This window comes from Diadema setosum, chromosome 4, assembly GCF_964275005.1.
Source record: "Diadema setosum chromosome 4, eeDiaSeto1, whole genome shotgun sequence".
Classification (NCBI taxonomy): domain Eukaryota; kingdom Metazoa; phylum Echinodermata; class Echinoidea; order Diadematoida; family Diadematidae; genus Diadema; species Diadema setosum.
In genome coordinates this window covers 16164704-16185414 of record NC_092688.1, presented here as the reverse complement: position 1 = coordinate 16185414, position 20711 = coordinate 16164704, and the positions used below count along the sequence as shown (strand labels likewise).

The 20711-nt window shown below is 40.2% G+C and overlaps 1 protein-coding gene across 1 annotated transcript in view; it reads left to right on the top strand.

Moving 5' to 3' along the window:
• Positions 1-20498, top strand: part of LOC140227652 (carboxypeptidase B-like) — a 23645-nt gene extending 3147 nt beyond the window's left edge. Inside the window, exons 2-10 of the mRNA XM_072308069.1 lie at positions 6597-6772; positions 9668-9889; positions 10738-10839; positions 12467-12571; positions 13145-13255; positions 14562-14652; positions 15751-15959; positions 19403-19487; positions 20106-20498. Coding sequence (XP_072164170.1) covers positions 6597-6772; positions 9668-9889; positions 10738-10839; positions 12467-12571; positions 13145-13255; positions 14562-14652; positions 15751-15959; positions 19403-19487; positions 20106-20296 — 1292 coding nt within the window. The 3' untranslated portion in view covers positions 20297-20498. The remainder of the gene's footprint in view (positions 1-6596; positions 6773-9667; positions 9890-10737; positions 10840-12466; positions 12572-13144; positions 13256-14561; positions 14653-15750; positions 15960-19402; positions 19488-20105) is intronic.
• The last annotated feature ends 213 nt before the right edge of the window (positions 20499-20711 follow it).

Here is a 20711-nt window from a genome sequence, read left to right as displayed (position 1 = left end):
CCGGGGGGGGGGGGGATGGGGGGATATATCCCCCCTGAAATGGAGGAGGGGGGGATGGCCTGTACAATCATCCCCCCTGAATTTTGAAAAAAAAAATGGAAGCAGAAATGTGATTGTATCAATTTTGGCATATTGCATGACGTTTGTACGCCGGCCTTCAGACAGGTAACAGAGCTGAACAGTCAAGACAGTATTCTATCTTGTAGGAAAATGTATACATAATTTTCTCAAGCGCTCGCTCGCTTTGCTCGCTCGCGAAGAAAGTAATATCGACATACACTGTAAGGTATGGCTCAGACGTTGACAACGTCAAATAGTATAGGCCTACATGTAAACATGCTATGACGCGAGTAACTGGGGACCATCTGCAAAATAAGTACGAAAACAAACAAACAAACAATAACAAAAACTATATCGCCATAATTGAACCCCCTCCATTTCCTGAATCATTCCTGAGAAACGACAGTGACTGGTGACTCAGTCAGGATACATCTATGGGCATACCCAGGGAAGATCAGGGGCGTCGAATCTATCTCGGGGTGGGGGGGGGGGGGCAAAGGGGCATTTGCTACGCCCCTGCGGAAGTGTTTAGGCAGACAAATCATTTATCCCCCAAGCAATTCCCGAGATAAGGACAAATCTCGAACTTTCTTAATGGAAAATTGTCCAAATATCGCCAGAACTATGCACCAGATCGTTGTATTGCAATCATAAATATGCAAAAGCTCCGCTATACAGGATCCCTTTCGATAGACTTTGTACACTTTTGAGATTGACGTATATTTCCCTAATTTATCAAAGAGTGTGCAGCAGATCTTTCACTTAACAAAAGCACCCTCATATGCAGAGGCGTCGATGGGGGTGGGGGATGGTTCCCCCGTAAAAGTGGGACAAACAAAAGCGAAAAATATAGCTACAAACGGCAGTTTTTGAAGTGTAAAATGTCAAAACTTTAAAGCTCGCTCGCTCGCATTTAATCGCTATGCCATTCTCCTGATGTTGCTGCCAGTGAATGGCAGCAGTTGCGCCCGGTGCGCCCCCCTTAATTTTCAAAGCGAAAAACATAGCTACAAACGGCAGTTTTTGGACTGTAAAATGTCAAAATTTTGAAGCTCGCTCGCTTCGTTCGCTCGCATATGCCATTCTGATGTTGCAGCCAGTAATTGCCAGCAGTTTTCGCCCGATGCGCCCCCTTAATTTCCAAAGCGAAAAATATAGCTACAAACGGCAGTTTGGGGACTGTAAAATGTCAAAAATTTGAAGCTCGCTCGCTTCGCTGGCTCGCATTTATGCCATTCTCCTGATGTTGCTGCTAGTAAATGCCAGTAGTTTTCGCCCGGTGCGCCTTCTTAATTTCCAAAGCGAAAAAATACAGCCACAAACGACAGTTTTTGGGACTGTAAAATGCCAAAATTTTCAAGCTCACTCGCTTCGCTTCGCTCGCATTTAATTGTTATACCATTCTCCTGATGTTGCTGCCAGTAACTGCCAGCAGTTTTCGCCCAGTGCGCCCCCTTAATTTCCAAAGCGAAAAAATACAGCCACAAAGGACAGTTTTTGGGACTGTAAAATATCAAAATTTTCAAGCTCACTCGCTTCACTCGCTCGCATTTAATCATTATGCCATTCTCCTGATGCTGCTGCCAGTAATTGCCGGCAGTTGCGCCCGGTGTGCCCCCCCCCCTTAATTTCCAAAGCGAAAAAATACAGCCACAAACGACATTTTGGGGACTGTAAAATGTCAAAATTTTCAAACTCGCTCGCTTCGCTCGTTTGCATTTAATCGTTATGCCATTCTCCTGATGTTGCATGTTGCCAGTAATTGCCAGTATTTGTGCCCGGTCCCCCCCCCCCTTAATTTCCAAAGCGAAAAATATAGCTACAAACGACAGTTTTGGAACTGTCAAAAGTCAAAATTTTCAAGCTCATTCGCTTCGCTCGCTCGCATGTAATCGTTATGCCGTTCCATTGATGTTGCTGCCAGTAACTGCCAGCAGTTGCGCCCGGTGCGCCCCCCTTAATTTCCAAAGCGAAAAAATACAGCCAAAAGCGGCAGTTTGGGGACTGTGAAATGTCAAAATTTTCAAGCTCGCTCGCTTCACTCGCTCGCATTTAATTGGTATGCCATTCTCCTGATGTTGCTGCCAGTAATTGCCAGCAGTTGCACACGGTGCGCCCCCTTAATATCCAAAGCAAAAAAATACAGCCACAAACGGCAGTTTTTGGACTGTAAAATGTCAGATTTTTCAAGCTCGCTCGCTCCGCTCGCTCGCATTCAGTCGCTATACCATTCTCCTGATGTTGCTGCCAGTGACTGACAGCAGTTGCGCCCGGTGCGGCCCCCCTTAATTTCCAAAGCGAAGAAGTATAGCTACAAACGGCAGTTTTTAGACTGTAAAAGTATTATGTCAAAATTTTCAAGCTCGCTCGCTCTGCTCGCTCGCATTCAATCGCTATGCCATTCTCCTGATGTTGCTGCCAGTGATTGACAGCAGTTGCACCCGGTGTGCCCCCCCCCTTAATTTCCAAAGCGAAGAATGTAGCTACAAACGGCAGTTTTTGGACTGTAAAATGTCAAAATTTTCAATGTAAAAAGATTTCACCGTGGGAGGGGGAAACCCCCTACCATACCCTCCCCTCCCCCCGCTTGCTTCGCTCCCTCACGATCTCATAACCGCTCCCCCTTCCTGTCTACGCCGGTGATAGGCCCCACTATTTAGTAGGCATTCGCAGTGATGTCGCACAGGCGGAGCAAGAGCTGAAATACCACGATTTAGTCATTCAATAATATATTGTGAATATTTCATTTTCTATTGTTATTTTTTTCAGAAAAAAAAATTTCACCAAAAGTGTGCACCAGATCGCTGAATTTCAGGACTTAAAATGGAAAATCTTCCTCGTGTGGGAGAGGGATACACTCCCCCCCCCCCATACACACCCTCCCCCCATTCGGTCGCTCCGCTCCCTCTCACAGATATTTCAAAAACAAAAAATGTCTTCATACTTTTAAGGTTTGATTTTCCGCCGCAAGTCATCTGACAAGCAAAAAAAAAAAAGCAACAACAAGAACAAAAAGTTTTCATATTTTTGCTCCCACTTTCCTCCCACTTTATATTTCATGCAAAAGAGTGGGACATCCGATCCCTGTAAAGTGTGCGCCGGTCCGGTTATGGGCTTGTAATCGTGGTGATGGTGACCATCCCCCCAACTCCTCAGTGCGCATTTACGCCGTTGCGGGGGATACCCCCTCCGAAGCACGAGAGATTTTGCATTTTTTAAATTGAAATTTAGCGATCTGGTGCACCCTTTGAATGAAGTATTGAAATTATGATCTAACTTGATGAAAGGTTGAAAGGGAGACCCGCCTCATGTACATGCATACAGTATACACGCATTTTTTTCCGCCTCCTAAATCCCCGGTCCTAATCTTGGGGGGGGGGGGGGGGGATCGCTCCCATCGCCCCCCCCCCCCCCCCCCCCGTGGAGGTGTGTCAGAAAAGTTCCAGGACTGGTGTTATAAAATGTTTATTTCAAACCCAAACTTGAAACTAAGAGGTTTCACCTTCAAAGTAATCTATCTTGAGTATGTAACTGTGATCTTAGCTCTCTACAGCCATCACATTTTTTCTACACAATTTTATATACACATCCTCTGTTTAACGTCGTTCAGCAATGAGCACAGAACAATGAACAAACTTGAAGTTTCAAGTAGGGTTGGGGAACTCTGTCAGAAGCGCTGAAAGTGTTGTAGCAAGTCAATGGAGATGAGACGATGTCGTGCACATGTGTTTTTGAGTGGTGCAAGAGGTTTAAAGAAAGATGAGAAGATGTGGAAGATGACCCCATGAGCAGAAGGATCCCTCAATGACCAGGACTGAGGTGATGACTGGTAATGACTCTCCCTAGCAAGTCTGGTTTTGTTTCAAGTTTCAAGGCGCTCGATGATGTCGTGGCAAACTTGCAAGCGTCGATTCTTCTGGTCATCACTCGGGAGTTTTGGCACCATCTTTCCGCATGTCTAAATCTTCAGTGAGAATCTTCCAGACGCTGTCCCAATTCACGCCCACCTCATTTGCCATCATTCGAACAGTCTGCCGACGACACACCATCTGCCTGACGCACTCAATGTTGACTTCAGTCCTGGTCGTTGAGGACCTTCCGCTCCTATGGGGTCATCTTCCACGTCTTCTAATCCTTCTTTAAACCTCTTGCAACACTCAAAAGCATGTGTGCATGACTTCATATCACCTCCGTAGACTTGCTGCAGCACTTTCAGCGCTTCTGACAGAGTTCCCCGGCCCTACTCGAAACTTCAAGTTTGTTCATTGCTCTGTGCTCATTGCTGAACGACGTGAAACAGAGGATGTGTATACAAAATTGTGTAGAAAAAAAAATGATGGCTGTAGAGAGCCAAGATCACAGTCACATACTCAAGATAGATTACTTTGAAAGTGAAACTTCTTAGTTTGAAGTTTGGGTTTGAAATAAATTCTATGATATCAGTTCTGGAACTTTTCTGACACCTCGTACGTGAGGGATGAGACCTCATTGACTCTTTTTTTTTTTTTTTTTTACTGGATATGTTAACAGTATTCCATCAGATCCCATGCCCTTAGCAGATTTCAAGACTGAAGTGACACAAGTTGGTTTAGGCCGTATAGATATGAGACATCAAAACACATTAGATCATCATTGTTTTTTCTATGGCATTTTCATTAACCATTATTTTATGTGTGTCTATAGTTAGTTCAGATGGTGATCCTTCGAGGATAAGCTCTATGGAGTGCTAAGTGTCAAACGGTCGATTTCGTTTAAAATACGAAATTGACCGTGCGACACTTGGCGCCCCATAGAGCTTATCTTCGAAGGTAGCTTGGAATCATCCACGAGATTAAAGATCTCACACCGCGTCTGTACGTAACTTGTTTATTATGGATGTGCTTCTGATGTTAATTTGCATCACTGTGCAATTCTAACAAGGTCACCCAAGTATAATTTGAGTGAATGAAGCAATATCAGTAGAACACATAAGTGAAAGTTTGCGTAAAATCAGACAATCCGTTCAAAAGTTATGCATATTTGAAGTTTTGGGGCAACCATGGCTTGAGTACGCTGGGTGCTTTTTGCGATCTTTCAGGGATCTTTCAATAGTCTTAGTGGTCTCTCAGTGAACGTTCGCAAACTTCAAGGTCTCACAGAGATCTCTGAGAAATTTGTTGGAAAGTTACTTTTTGGTCTTTCAATGATAAATGTACAGGGTTTTCAGAGGCATTCCGCATAGACGTTGTTTTTCTCTAGTCTTGGAGACTGCTGAGGACCTTACCAATTTTTGGTCTTCCAATGGTCTCTCAAGGGCTTCCCACCTCCCTGGTCTTAGTTATGTGGGATGGGGGTGTTGTGGTTCAAAATATTTATTCCGCAGTCTTTCGTGAAAATAGTCTTTCTGTGGTCTTTCAGTTGTGCTTCAGCCATCTCACAAGGAGAACTCACGGTTCTTATCAGTCTTGCAATTATCTTTCGATAGTCTCTCAAGAATTGACACATTTAGTTTGAGACGATTACTGAAAGTTTATCGAGGGACCATTGAAGTATCCTTGAAGATCTCGGAGATCTCAGGAAGTGGGCCTATTCCTGACGATTTTTCAATGATCTCTGAATAATCTTATTGGTCTCTCAGTAGATATACGGCAATCTGATTGAAAATTTTGCTGGAAACGTACTTCTTGTTCTTCTAAATGAGCTTTCAAGAATTTTGTTTTTGCTTTGTAAAGCTTAAGCCATTCCACATAGACACAATTTTCATATGGTCTTGAAGACTGCTGAGGGATTTTGCAATTTTGCGTGTCTTTGTGGTCTCTCAAGGGTCTCCTCTTTGTGGAATGGGGGCCTGGTGCACTACATCATTTTTTATTGTCGTTGCCACTCGGATTTTGGTCAAAGACTTCCACCGTCGAATCCAGCGCGTCTATTCACAGCCAACATTTTCTCCACTTGCCTTGCTTCCTTATGCCAAGATTTCCCCTCGCATACAAATGGACGTCTACGAGGCATCCTTAGCCCTCACCTAAACGAAAACAAACAACAAAACAATGCTTGCCTTTCGTTGGATCTTTGACATCACATTTGTTTGTTAGAGCAAAAGGATCTGGGTTTTATGCTATAAGGTCTTGTCTTAGAATAGCATTGGGACTTTGTCATTACATCTGCTTGTCGTAGCAAAAGGTTCTGAACTTTAAGAAGGTCTTGGACTCTAGGATAGTTTTGGATTCCAGCCTAAAGACTCAAACCTTCTCCAATTTTATGGGTGATCCACTGTTTCATTTACTTCATTGATTTACCCCGTCCTCCGTTTTTCAATATTTCTGTCAACGCCTCGTATTTGTCTTCTTCATTTATTGTTTTCTTTATTCAGTTTGCAACTGGCAACTTTAAAGTAAAACGCAGATACCGGTTTTATAACGTGCAATGGCACTCTGATTGCTGCGTATCTGCTCTTTGCCCAAATTTGAGATAACCCTATACACAATGACACGACTTCTCCCTCCATCTACACCTATCCCCTACCCCTATAATAACCATATCCCTATTCCTATCAGTATATACCAAGTCCTCTCCCGCCACAAAGAAACCCATCAACATGTTGGATTATCTTAATGGAATCCTGCTTCGTTTTCTGCTGTATCGGAACAGATACCAAACTCTTTCCATCCAGCCGCGTGACGAAATCCAGCTGAAATTTCTTTCTTCCCTCGAGTCCAAACTAGTTGGAAAGGTAAGCCCTCATGAACATCAAGTGCAACCTGTATATCACATACGTTCAGACGGTGATCCTTAAAGGCATGATTTACCATTTGCAGATGAAACAAAACCCCAGCATTAGTGCTTTGAAATAGTTCCAAAATCTGAGCTTGGGGTAGAAGCAACCACTGCAAAAATTTGAATCAGTATAATCAATGTTAAGTATTGTTAGCTTCACGAAATGTGAACAATAGTTATGATAAGAATGTTGCCAGACTAAACCGTCTACAGTTATGGTTTAATGAGAAAAATACTGATACCTCCTTATATTTAAGGCTTTATTGCAAACTTTTTATTTGGTAGGATGTTTTGTGATAAAACTGACGTACACATATGCATCAAATGTGATATCTTGAACATATTCAAAATCATTGTTGCCAAAGGTAGATAGGACCTTTAATCTCCATCATAAACTAACCTCGAGGATAAGATCTACGGGGCGCCATGTGTCGCACAGTCCTTTTCGTAACAAGTGGCGTTTGTGTTTGTGTGTTCATCCTCCAACCATTATACATGTAGCAAGACAATACATATTACAGTCATGTAAATTCCAGCATAAACAATACAAAACCAGCATTGTATGGTTGGATCCGATAGTGTTCTTCTCTATTCATGTTGACATTTCAAACTCGCCAATTTCAACTGTTTGAATGCTAACGTATATATGCCGTCACTTCCCAGGTCAAAAAACCAGTAGAAACCAGTAGAAACCAGTAAGCATTTTTAACTGGTCGTTACTGGTTTTAACTGGTCTTAACTGGTCTTAAATGGTTTCAACTGGCACCAGTTGAAACCAGCAAGGTAACTCCAACTTTCCAGTAACAAAATGAGCAATTCTAATTGAAACCAGTTGAAGACCTACTGGTACCAGTTGATACCAGTTTAATCCTACTGGTACGAGTTTATACCAGTTGAAGTTGCACTGCTTACCAGTTGAAACCAGTAAAAGTCTACTGATGGCCAGTTGTATACCAGTTCAAGTATCACTGTACCAGTTGGCAACAGTTTCTGTCGGTTGAAGTCTTATGGTACCAGTTGATACCAGTTCAAGTGTCATTTTGTACCAGTTGATACCAGTTGAAGTCTTACTGGTACCAGTTTATCCCATTTGAAGTTGCACTACTTACCAGTCCAGTTGGAGCCATTAAGTCTACTGTTTACCAGTTGATACCAGTTCAAATATCATTTTGTACCAGTTGGTAACAGTTCCTGCCAGTTGAAATTTTACTGATACCAGTTGATACCAGTTCAAGTCTCATTGTGTACCAGATGATATCAATTGAAAGTCTACTCTATTGGTCTATGAGTTGATACCAGTTCAAGTCTCAATGTGTACCACGGTGCCACTTGATACCAATTGTAATCTACTGGTACAAGTGGATACCAGTTGAAGTCTCATTGTGTACCAGTTGATATCTTAAGGTAATGGTAACTGCGTCTGATGCCAGTTTGAGTCTTACCTGGAGTCTACTTTTTGAATTCGATCAGTTCATCAAACTGAATTAAAAAGTAAATTTGATGTTTTAAAACATCAAATTAAAAAGTAAACAAAACAAAATGATGCAAAACATTTGACATGATTGAACTTGGACTCTTAATGACTTCAACTTAATTCAACTGGAACCAATGTAGATCAGTTGACACTTAAACTGAAAGACTGTATTTCGACCAGTTTGTGTGTGTTTGTGTCGGTTTGTGTGCAAATGGTTAGTTGACACAATTTGAAACCCATGTACCTGACTGCATGGACTTGCTTACCACTTCATTCTAGATTAAAACCCAGTGACTAAAACATTGAAATGTTGATACCACTTGATACCAGTTGGTTTCTATTGGTTTCTACTGGTTCTAGTGCGCATGAATATTCATAAGCTATTCAAATCCTCTATGTGAAAAAGATAGAATATTGTTAAATTTATTGTTTTCATGATTTCAATAAACTCCTAAATGTCTGAAATGTAATTAGAAATTTATCTAATATTATTGCCGTGATATTCACAATTTCCACTTGTGCCTTTGATGAGGTATTTTCATATTTTTATAATAAAAATGTAATCTACTTGGTAACCATGTCTTAAAGTATTGCAACTAGATGGCCCTATATATATGAATGAAATATCCCTTGCACTAACTAGGTCTAGGACATAGGCTAAGCCTAGATGTACTTGTAGGTATAGGCTTTAAGTCTAGCTGTAGGATTATGATAGGGTAAATATTAACAATGTCGTGACATACACATGTTCTGGTATGAACCCATACATCAAATAATTCTACAATAAATTGATTTTGTCAACTGGATCCTAGTTGATTCCAGTTGATACCAGTTGATTCCAACTGGTACCAGTTGATTCCATTTGGACGAATACCAGTTGATACCAGTTGATTCCAGGTCCCATTTTCCATATTGAAACCAGTTGCCCTAACTGGAATCAACTGGTACCAGTACCAGTTAGTCAACTGGTTTTTCGACCTGGGTTGGAATTTTACACCATAACGATCCTTTAAATTCCACAGAGAATCACTACACAAAATTGTAAAAATGGAAATAGATTGACAGGCCTGGATGGGGCCCATTCACTATGAGGTCTGCAATTATTGTACTGTGCAGCAATCGCAATCACTCTGGCAACATTCAGGAAGTTAGAAAAACAACAACAATAACAATGGTGGGCATTTAAGTTGTGGCATAACTGCACATCACTGCAAATTTAAACAAGTGCAAAATGATGGAATGGGTCCCTGTTGATGCAGAATGCTATCTCACTCTATCTCACTATTGATTTGTGTTACGTTTTCATGTTAACAAACAAAACAGAAAGAACAATGAAGAAATCATAATAACATGCTTTGATAACGGCTATATATGCAGGTCAACTTCTGGTCATACCCCTCCACCACCACTCGGCGCTCCACTGACGTCCTCGTTCCACCGCAATTCTTGGACGAGTTTAAGGAACTTCTGGAGTCTGTCGGACTCGAGTTTTCTATCATGATCAACGACGTCCAAGCCTTAATCGACGAGACCATGCCTTCTCGAGAAATCGACGCGGCTGCCGACTTCGATTACAGCGTATACCACACGTACGATGAGGTAAGGCTTTGGTTGCTCGACTTTTGTTAAGGGATGAAATCAATCGATCGTATGACTTGTGTCCTATGTTGCTACCGTTTGAAATGAATGTCAGTCAGTGATAGAGAATCTAAACATAATCTTTGAAACGGAAACTATTGATTCAAAGACATTGCTCATATACCAAACAAATTTCATCCACTCTTACGTGCAATCAGTAAGGAAATATAAATCTCGGAACGTGAGTAATTCTGGACTTAAAGACCGATATTCTATCACACTGCGAAAATGATCTCATACGATTCGATTCAAGAGTCAAACATTTCTCAGATCAGATTATAAGAAAAATTAAAGGCAAAATCTGTTGAATGTGTAGAAAAAAACAAAGGTTCCGTTGTGCTTCAAACATTGTCAAATGTGGTAAGACCAGGCTCTATCTTTGACAATTCATGGCAGTCAGTTTTCGCAGTCTATATGAACATCCAAACCATCAGCTTGCACTCGGTATAGATTCAAGTGAACAGTCATCAGGTCTCTGATGTTGACCATTGGTCAAAACCTTCTTTTCATCCGAAACTTGACCATCATCATTCTATAGAGCAAAATATGTTTTATGTCTGGAAGGGGGAACAAGGATATTAGCGATTACTGGCACTTCTTCACTATGCATGGTATACGATCAGCCTCGGTCTTTAATATTTTGTGGCACTGACTCGTCTGTGTTAAAAAAAAAAATCTTGTTCGTTTTTGGAGTCAAAGCTTCATAAGGAGGAAAATGCACAAGAGTCAGCTGGATGAGGACAAAACTTATTTGGATAATATCATTATCATCATGATTATGAGGTATGCTTTCTCCTGCACCCCAACAGATCCAGCAGTGGACGGCTGATATTGCAACTCAGTACAGCTCGATGGTTGAGCGATTTCAAATTGCCGAATCTGGAGAGGGACGACCAATCAATGCCCTCAAAGTGAGTTTGTTTGTGATATAGGCTATGTTGATGATTTCTCTATACGTAATCATTCAGGGGTTAGTTGTTTCACAAACGAGACTTTCACTCGTGCGAAACCTCCCAAATCATGCGTACACTCGTAATTTTACAATGTTTACGTATACAAATGTAAATTTTGTTGCAACAAAGCTCCTTAAAGTTATGCGTCATTTCTTCGCAGGCCTCATGAGTCATGCGTAGTCTTACGCTTATTCGAATTCATGCGTAAAGTTCATACATTAAACTTTAGAGAAGTGAAATTTCAATGTAAAATGTAAATCTGATACATAGTATTCAGCTTCCGAGATACAATAATGCCTAGTTAATACGCTGTTATTCGCAGTATTGGTAATATGACTCCTTAATGTAGTCACCATGATAATAAACTTTGTGTATCCCTTTTGCAACCATGAAAATTAAATTGCTTTCATAAGCTGGTATATTGCTGAGGTAGGTCAGTGTTAAGGGCTTTTTACACTTGTAAATTTTTGCTTAGCCCCGGACCAACGGTGGGGCTATAAGGGGGGGGGGGGGGGGGGGGGGGGCTTAGCCCCACCGTTGATACGGGACTATCCTTAGCCCACTTTCTGTTTACACTCGTTTTTGCCAAGGTGGGCTAGCCCCACCGATAGTACGGTACTATCTGGCCCTGCAAAATAGCAGGGGTTAGCACCGCAATTGCGGTGCCAAGCAAGTGAGTGTAAACAGAACGAAAAAAATAACATAATCCTGAGCTAAGCGACGAAGACGAAGTCCGACCCTCACTGACCAATCAGAAACGAGGTAATCAAGTGCTGCCGGTGCGTGCGTGTACGTGTACAGTACACAGCATAATTATGAATATTCATGTGGTTTGGAAAGTCCGGGGCTAAGAAATACGAGTGTAAAAAGGTCAGTTTTCTCCCTAGCCCCGGACAGGAGATAGTACGGGACTACTACATAATTGGCGAGTGTAAAAAGCTGAAAAAATTGGTACGGGACTAACGATAGTCCTGGGTCAGAGAAAGTCCGGGGTTAAGAAACACAAGTGTAAAAAGCCCTTTAGACATTTCCTCAGAATGATGCAACAGTTGAATGAATAAGTAAATTATTTATAGTTATTCAAAGTTTTGTGATACGCAAGAATTCTTGGCATTCCAAGCTTTCTATGAATAGTTAGGCTTATAAAGTATCGATATTAATTATTGCTTTCTAGATTGTGACAAAAAACAAACACACAAACAAACTTGCAGGCCTACTGGGTGAGAAGGGTCCTGAATTGATATAAATGTATGGATTTGGTGCATAAAGATGATTAGCAATACAGTATACGTGGAGATGTGAAAGGAAAACAAGAGACTGTCAAGAGAGGAAAATTGTGTAGCATTCTGATCATTTTGGTGTATGTATAACAAAGATACTTCATGAGCATGAATTTAGGATAGGCCTACGTTCTCGTTTCGGTGTCTAAGAAGTGAACAGCTCATACCAAATCAAATTGAATGTAAGACCGTCAGTAAAATTTATGTTGAAAGCGTCATTTCCACGTGATGCAAGTTACTGTAAAGATTGATTATGACATCTATAACTGTAACACTATGTCTCATACCATATTCCTCACCGATAGATTCGTACTGGTGGCGTCGGAACCAAGAAGGCGGTGTACTGGCAGGGCGGTCTCCACGCCCGTGAATGGATCACACCAGCCACTGTCATGTACATCACCAATACGGTAAGTGCAGATTTCCCGGCGTAAAGACATGCGGGAGCAAGAATCATGTCGTGTTGCGATGGATTGACCACCGTAAATGGATCGAGGGACGGAAGATTCCGGGTTCAGTACTTATCCAGTGCGCACGCTCATTGTCGACCAAGTTGTCAAACTTTCAGTATCCTTCAGTCATTAACGACCGATGTTATAGAAATGTTATATACAAATAGTCAACCTTTATAAGTGCGATTCTTCCAAATAATTTCATGAGCGTGCGAATTTGACCGTTTTATTCAACGACGCGAAGTTGAATAGAATGGTTAAACTTGCACCGAATTTAATTCGAACTGTCGCACTAATGATACAACATTGAATATATATATATATATATATATATATATATATATATATATATATATATATATATATATATTTGTAATACAACACACGATATAGGCCTGGTCTAGACCAAATTAGATCTAAGCTTATATCTAGGAGGAGGACTTACAGTTAAGCTTGAATTTACGTCTAAGTCTGGCTGTAGGTTTTGAAAAAAAACAACTAACGAAGTGTGGTATAATTTCATCAATGCAGCTCCTCGAAAATTACGGAATTGACCCTGATGTGACGGAGATCTTGGATACCTTCGACTTCGTCATCGTCCCCGCAGTCAACGTCGATGGATACATTTACTCCTGGACCAACGTGAGCTCATGCTAAAATGAAACGATTTGTACTGACAATCATCTCCGATTTGAATTGTAGCTCATAATTTCGCCTCTTATAGTATTTGTGGAAACGGTGTTGTAAGTACATTTTCAGTTGCATACAGTCACTATTTCAATTTCGATTTCAATTTCATAGATTTCATAGGAGTCAATAAAGGTTGCGTTTGCCTACCCCCACCCCCAACACACACGAGTGAGGTTTTGCAATTGTTAGAACGGAAATTCAACGATCTGACACGCTTTTGTGGAATATATGGAGAAAATGGGTTTAAAAATCTGTCAAAAGTAGTACGATACCGTTTTTTTTGTTCCTATGGCAAAAAAACATAAACAACAACACATACACCGTGAAGTAAATTCTTTAATCAAATCGTAGCTCTTTCATTTATTGATCAAAATGAAAGTGTAATATCTAAGCGACCGAGTGAGGGCAACCTTATTCATTCATTCATTCATTCATTCATTCATTCATTTAATTTTAGAGTTTAAATTCACTGATCTTGGTCCCTTTTCATAAAACTTGTTATCGATAACAAGTTACGACAGTAACTACTGAAATCATCGCATATGATTGGCTTGAGAACAAATTTGTTACAGAAATGTGGCAGTTCTTACTGATAACTAACTATACACAGCCCAGTCGCTGTGCTTCTCAATGCGTCTGGCCGGGGTAACTAATAACAAGCTTTATGAAACTGGACCCTGGTGAACAGGTTGGGTGGAATATTTTAACGTAATGGTTTTCTATCAAAATTTCATTAAAGTAACCCATATCCAACCAGTCTTGATTATTTACGTTGTATGACTTTCTGTATTGCTGATTATATCATTTGAAGTTTATAATATCCGACTCTAAAAACAACCCACAACCTGTCATATCGTGGATTATGGGGAGAGGAATATCTTTAAACGTAAACTAAATATTGTTCAAGAAGGCACTGCTCGCCGGCGGGGGAGCGGGAGGGGGAGGGAGGGTCGTTACCCCCGTACACCTATCCTCCCTCCCTCCTAGGTACGGGACTGAATATGGGCCTATACTGTGATCATAAAGAGCGAAAGTGAAAATGGACCTAAACTCAAACTCATAACCCAAAACTCATATTTCAAAATTCAAACCTTAAAACTCAAACTCAAATCCAAACCTAAACCAAAACACACACTCAGGTAAATTCAATCCCAAACACAATTCATATATATTGTTATGAGTTGTTCCATTCCCGGACCCTTTATATAAAGTGTTTACTGAGAGGTGTTGAACATTACGTTCTCTCACTATTTCTCAGGACCGTCTGTGGAGGAAGACTCGCTCCAACAACGCCGGCAGCGTCTGCCGTGGAGTCGACCCCAACAGGAACTACCCCTTCCAGTGGGGAGGTATGTCGGGGGGGGGGGGGATGTCTTCATATACCAATTTATTCATGCTACTCTTTTTCTCGTTCTCTTTCCTTTTTTCATGCTCTTTCTCTTTCCACCCTGTCATGTTAGCTCGTCTATCTATCTATCCATCTATCTAATCTATCTATCTATCTATCTATCGATCTATCTATTTCATCTATCTATCTATCTATCTATCTATCTATCTATCTATCTATTTACTCTGTCTATCTATATCTATCTATCTATCCATCTATCTATCTATGTATCTCCATGAATTCATTCATCTGTCTGTCTATCTATCTATCTATCTATCCATCCTCGTTTATCCCTCTGTGTTCATATCCTGTTCCATGTGGACCGTGCTTTCATTTCTATCTTGGTGTTATGGCCGGGTCAAGCCAGAACAGCTTGGTGGCCCAGGCAACAAGTTCTACTTGAAAAGGAACTCGATTTGTGAATGCATGCGTATATCGCAAGCCAAATGTTCAATAATTCGAAAAACTCGGTTTATCGATCGATTTACTGGACGTTTGGCTTGCCATATACTTATGTAGACCTACAATAAGTTACATTGTAACATGTGCACTGCACTTTCTCACGTGCACTAAAGGTCATGAAAGTTTTTTCGTCATAAAAACTGTTATCGTCTGATTATAACTAGAAGACATCCATAACGGCGCGACCTCAAATTTTCCGATGACACAATCGTATTTTCCCCAGTATCGTGAAAACGATTGTAATCATCTGGTCTGTGGCATTCTTTGTTACAATCCCGAGTTTGAAATAGTTATGTTGTACCATATGGGGAGGAAAAAAAAACTAATTTATAAGGGCCTAGCATACGTTGTGTAGCTCACATCAGAATGTATTCGATTGACTCATATTCAAAACACAGAGGTGATTCAATTCTTCTGCTCACCAGATTCGAGAAATAACACACTGTAATAATGATAATTGAAGATGTCACTACCAGGTTGTTCTTGTTATAAGTTTTTTTTTTTTTTTTTTTTTTTTTTTTTTTTAATTCAGAGTATTCGGAGTAACAAACTTGTAGGACCTATTTGCATTTTTAATATATTGCAATAAATGTTACAGGAGAGGGCGCCAGCACCAGCGCGTGCTCCGATACGTATCGTGGGCCTAAGGCAGCCTCCGAGCCCGAGGTCGATCAAACTGCTCAGTGGCTACTCGATTCCAACCAGGAGTACGTCTGCTTCATCGACTTCCACAGCTATTCGCAGCTCTGGCTGGCACCGTGGTCGTACACGGCGAGGGCCATCCTCCCGCAGGAAAAGGACGATCACGTGAGTGATGGTGGTCGAGGTGATGGGGAGGGATTTGGAGGGACTGGGCGGGATCGGGGTATAAAGGATTTGATGGATGATTAAGAACTTTACCATTCATTATCTATTTTTCATCTTTATTGTTTAGGATGATGGGAACTGAAAACAAGACAGGCAGGATTAGTACACACGATGAAGACTGCAGTAATAATGATGCCAATGCTTTTTGGATATGAAAAGGCGAAACAATTGCTATTCAAATTCAAATGATATCATTTCCATATATAAAGTAATACAAAGTTGTATGCATACAGCTTACATGAGTACAGAATATATATATGTATTAACCCTATTAAGCCCAAGCTATTTTGACCCCTCGCAGGCCCAAGGGGGGGCACATTGTGCCCCCCCCCCTATATAACTTTTTTATTATTTGATGTATCATCGTCATATTTGGCACGTGGGTAGAGTAACTCATACTCTACATGACCGTACATTTGAATTTTCACAAGGTCACCCATGGAGGGCGCTATTTACAAAAATATAAAGAAATACATAGGAAATATGCTAAAAACATGATTTTTCGGTATAATTTCTTTATCCCCATTATATATGTCTTATTATAGACCAAACATTTTCATATTTGCCACAAGTGATAAGCAAGTGGAATTTTATTATTTGTTATGTTTGAAATTTCTCAAGGTCACCACGTGGGGGCGCTATTCATATCAACATAGTAATACATTATGAGACCTGAGATGAAATGTTTGGGATGGGTACATGTATAGTTATGACATTTCATATTTGCATAATAGTGGAATTTTGAGATTGCAAATTGATAACATGATAAACTAATGATATTAGAGGCATGACTTGGGTGAAGGAATCAAAATAACTCAAAATATAAGGGCAATCTGTAGAAAATATTATTGTTTTCAATTATCTCTATTATATCTATTGTTTTATGCCTTTGTCACATAAAAACAAAGGAAATAATAAGAAAAACTTTCCAGGACCATAATTACTTCAAATTTTGCTTCTTCAACAAATTTCAGCCAAGAAATACCCATTTCATACACCGTAATGCTGTTAAATGAAATGGGAACAGAAAAAAGATGCAAAATCTGACTGACATGGTTGTCAGTTTATGGTTGCCATGGCAACCAGCAACATCAAATATAGCTAAATTATATATCAAAATGTTCGCAATAAGATTTTAGGAAAAGTCACCAAATTTGGTTGAAATCGGATTAAGGACGAAGGAGTGGCAAACGAAAATCTGGTAGGGGGGGGGGGCACAATGTGCCCCCCCTTGGGCTTTATAGGGTTAATAGAATGTATACAATCAATTATCAGCTTTATATTTTGATGAGTTAACACGTATGTAAATACAATTCAATTCTTTTTAACTGTACATGTATATGGAAAAGAGGAATTCACAAGAGAAGAATAACTTGTAAATTTTGTGAATTACTCTGGAAAATGAGGGCATCTCAAGATCCGTCAAGGACTCCATGTATGAAAATTTTGATATGACGTCAGGACTATGACAAGCACAAGTAGAAAAACAAGGACGAAACAAGCCGGAAAACAAACTAAAGATAGGCATAACAAAAAAAAAAAGGGAAACAAAAACTTAATTCATGAAATTCACGACCCACATACTCCGATCATTAATTTCTATATTCTATATTTTGTTTATGATATCGTCATCAGTCTTATGAGTAGGCCCTACTAAGTTCGAGTGTCATTGTAATTAACTTCTTTTTATTCCCAACATTATAATTGCATTATCTTCCTCGTCTTCCCCACCGATACCATCTTGCGAGAACACACTTCGTAGTTTGATTAACTATTCATGATCCAAGACCTATAACCTAAGTACTACCAATGATAAGATGTGAAATGATTCAACGAGACAGTTTGACGAGGCAGATAATTATCTGAACATAGCACCAAGTTTCAATGAGAAGGTAGTTCTACATGTAAATGTATTTTCCCCTTTGTTCTAAGAATGTGTATTTTCATTTTGTACAGTAGTGTTGCTATTGCGTTAATTTCTCCTGACTTCATTATTAAAAAATTCCTATTACCTCACCAATACGCGATTTTAATGCCGATAATCGCCCTGCCAATATTATATCGAAATCACATCGGCCCTCACAGCGGGATATTTCTTCTAATGCTTTCTTGCCATCACATGAATTACCTTTTTTTTGACACTTTTTATAATTGATATGTCCATCAGAACAACATTAATCATGTTATGAATTTATACAGTAGGATCAACATGCAGCAACAAAAATGAAACAACAAAAACAACAACAAAAATGTGAGAAATTACATCATAGTTATACACATAGCGCGTAATGATATTAAGTATAAGGATCAAACTAAATTTTCTGCTGGGAACTGTTTCTCGTAATGAATTTCTTTAGTTACACATGAATTATCGTATCCACTATATTTCTGCTATCATTCACTCTTATACCAGCGGCCATCCTCTTCATTTCCACATTATAATTAACAATCATGCAATAATGTTCCTACCACCAGTGTCTTATATCAATTGAGTTAGTCAAGTACCGGTTAGTGATTGGCTAAACACAGTCACTTGATGGAGGCACATTGGTTATGTTCGCCCATGGGCAGAACAGTTTTGTAATGTTCTCCCATGGGAAAAATTTTTCACGTAACAAATGACAAACGATACCAAACGATTGAATGATCATATTTTTCACGCAATCGATAGGATAAATTTGCCTATTCCATACAATGTGAAAAAGCAGATGACCGATGATGGTATTTGACTAACCCATAAAATATAACAGATTATGACTTTTGTTGTTGGGAACATGTACCAATCGTTCCACCCTCAGGGTTTGAAATACTATTTCGGGGGAGGCTATACATCCCTCGACTTCGTCTCGGGACTTATAATCTCCCTCGATAGCATTTCAAACCCTCGACGGGTGGAACATTCGGTATGTGCCCTCCCCCGCCAGTCATCATCTATTATAATATACACCACCTTGCCAACGATCTTCCAAACCACCAACCGACAATCGTCAAAATAAATCACTAAATTTGCTAATGCCTCCATCTATCGTCCTATATCAACATTCTCCTCTCATCATTCGATTTGCATCAGTCCTCTTGCTGTTATACAAATGGACCTCTTCCAGATTGGTAGTCTCGGCACCAATATGTTGTCCTGCCAACAAACCACCTTACCACCAGACACCTTCCAACAATTTCTACTGGCCCCAGTTACATCCCAACGCGTTTCAATTCATCACAATATAGTCCAATTATCCATGAGTATACCAAAATTAATATTGTCCTTTCACCATCTCCCCCTGCCCTTTACAACCTCTCCTTCTGTGTGCGAGTACAATGTATCAATGAATTTCTGAGCTGCATCAGTCCACAAATTTCTTCTTACCACTGTTTTTACCTTTAAGGACGCAGCTTCCGCTAAAGCCGTGAACGCCTTACAGAGTGTCTACGGAACCGAATACATCTATGGACCATCAGCTAGGACTCTATGTAAGTGTAACACCTGCAAACACTCCTGAAAAGAACACGAAACGGAAGATTTTTAGCCCCTTTTTGAATTCAACCAAACAAACTGATTGTGCTAGTATAGTTCAGATTAGAATCTTACGAAGCATGTGATGTTTTCTTTTTTAATAAGTAACTTGTGGAACATGTGTCGTTTTAAGCTGGCAGCAGTTGATTTGAAGAACCGGCCTCTATGACATCAGTTTGAGCCTTTCTATAATATTTTGTTGCCTATCGGACCCTTGGATTTTGTATACAGTGTATGGGAATTGAGAAACTCGTATAGGAAGTGAGTTAGTGCATGTCCGTGTTTATTAGTGTGCGGGATTATCTTTGCATGACCATTCTCTTATAGCGTCATTGCTTGAATCCATCTCCGCATAGATTATCATCATTAAAGAAAAAAGTATCTGTGTCGATGGAGGGCAATTTTTCAATCAGTTGCAAAGTATCTGTGTGTGTGTGTGTGTGTGTGTGTGTGTGTGTGTGTTTACAAATTCTTGCTTCGAAACTCACGAAACGCACAAAATACGTCCACTCTCCACTCGATTTGCTATGCCCTCGTTTAACTACTCATTCTCTGCCACGGTGTTCCTCCCACAGATGCGGCGTCGGGTTGCAGCGTAGACTGGGGCTTCGCTACTTTGAAGGCCAAGTATTCGTACGTGTTGGAGCTGAGGGACGACGGCACGTACGGCTTCCTCCTCCCCGAGCGGCAAATCCTGCCGACAGGACGGGAGACTTACGAAGCTATCAAGGCTCTCTGCATACACATGGTGGAGGAATACAAGTAAAGCCTGGACTATGGGGACTGAATTGGCATGTGAAGTTACACATCAACCTATATGTTAATAATGATGATCTTACTACACTGTGCAATAACAAGCTATACAGATTGTTATAGACAGATAGAGATGCCTTCATTATCTCACAGATCATATAGAAATTAAAAGATAATTCGAGCACTTTATTTTTGAGAGTTGTTTTAAAACAACAAAGGGCAAAATGAAAAGTACATTGTTCTGTACAGTGGAGATCATTCCTACAGACAGTGACGCTAGCTCGTACTGTACATAATGGGGGGGGGGGGGAGAAGAGAAGAGAAAAATAAAACCAAATAAAACAAACTATTTGAAACGTGCAAATGCGTTCAAGCATTCTTTTCTTGTGTCATTCTTTTAATCAAGGTTTAGATTCTCAAATTACTGA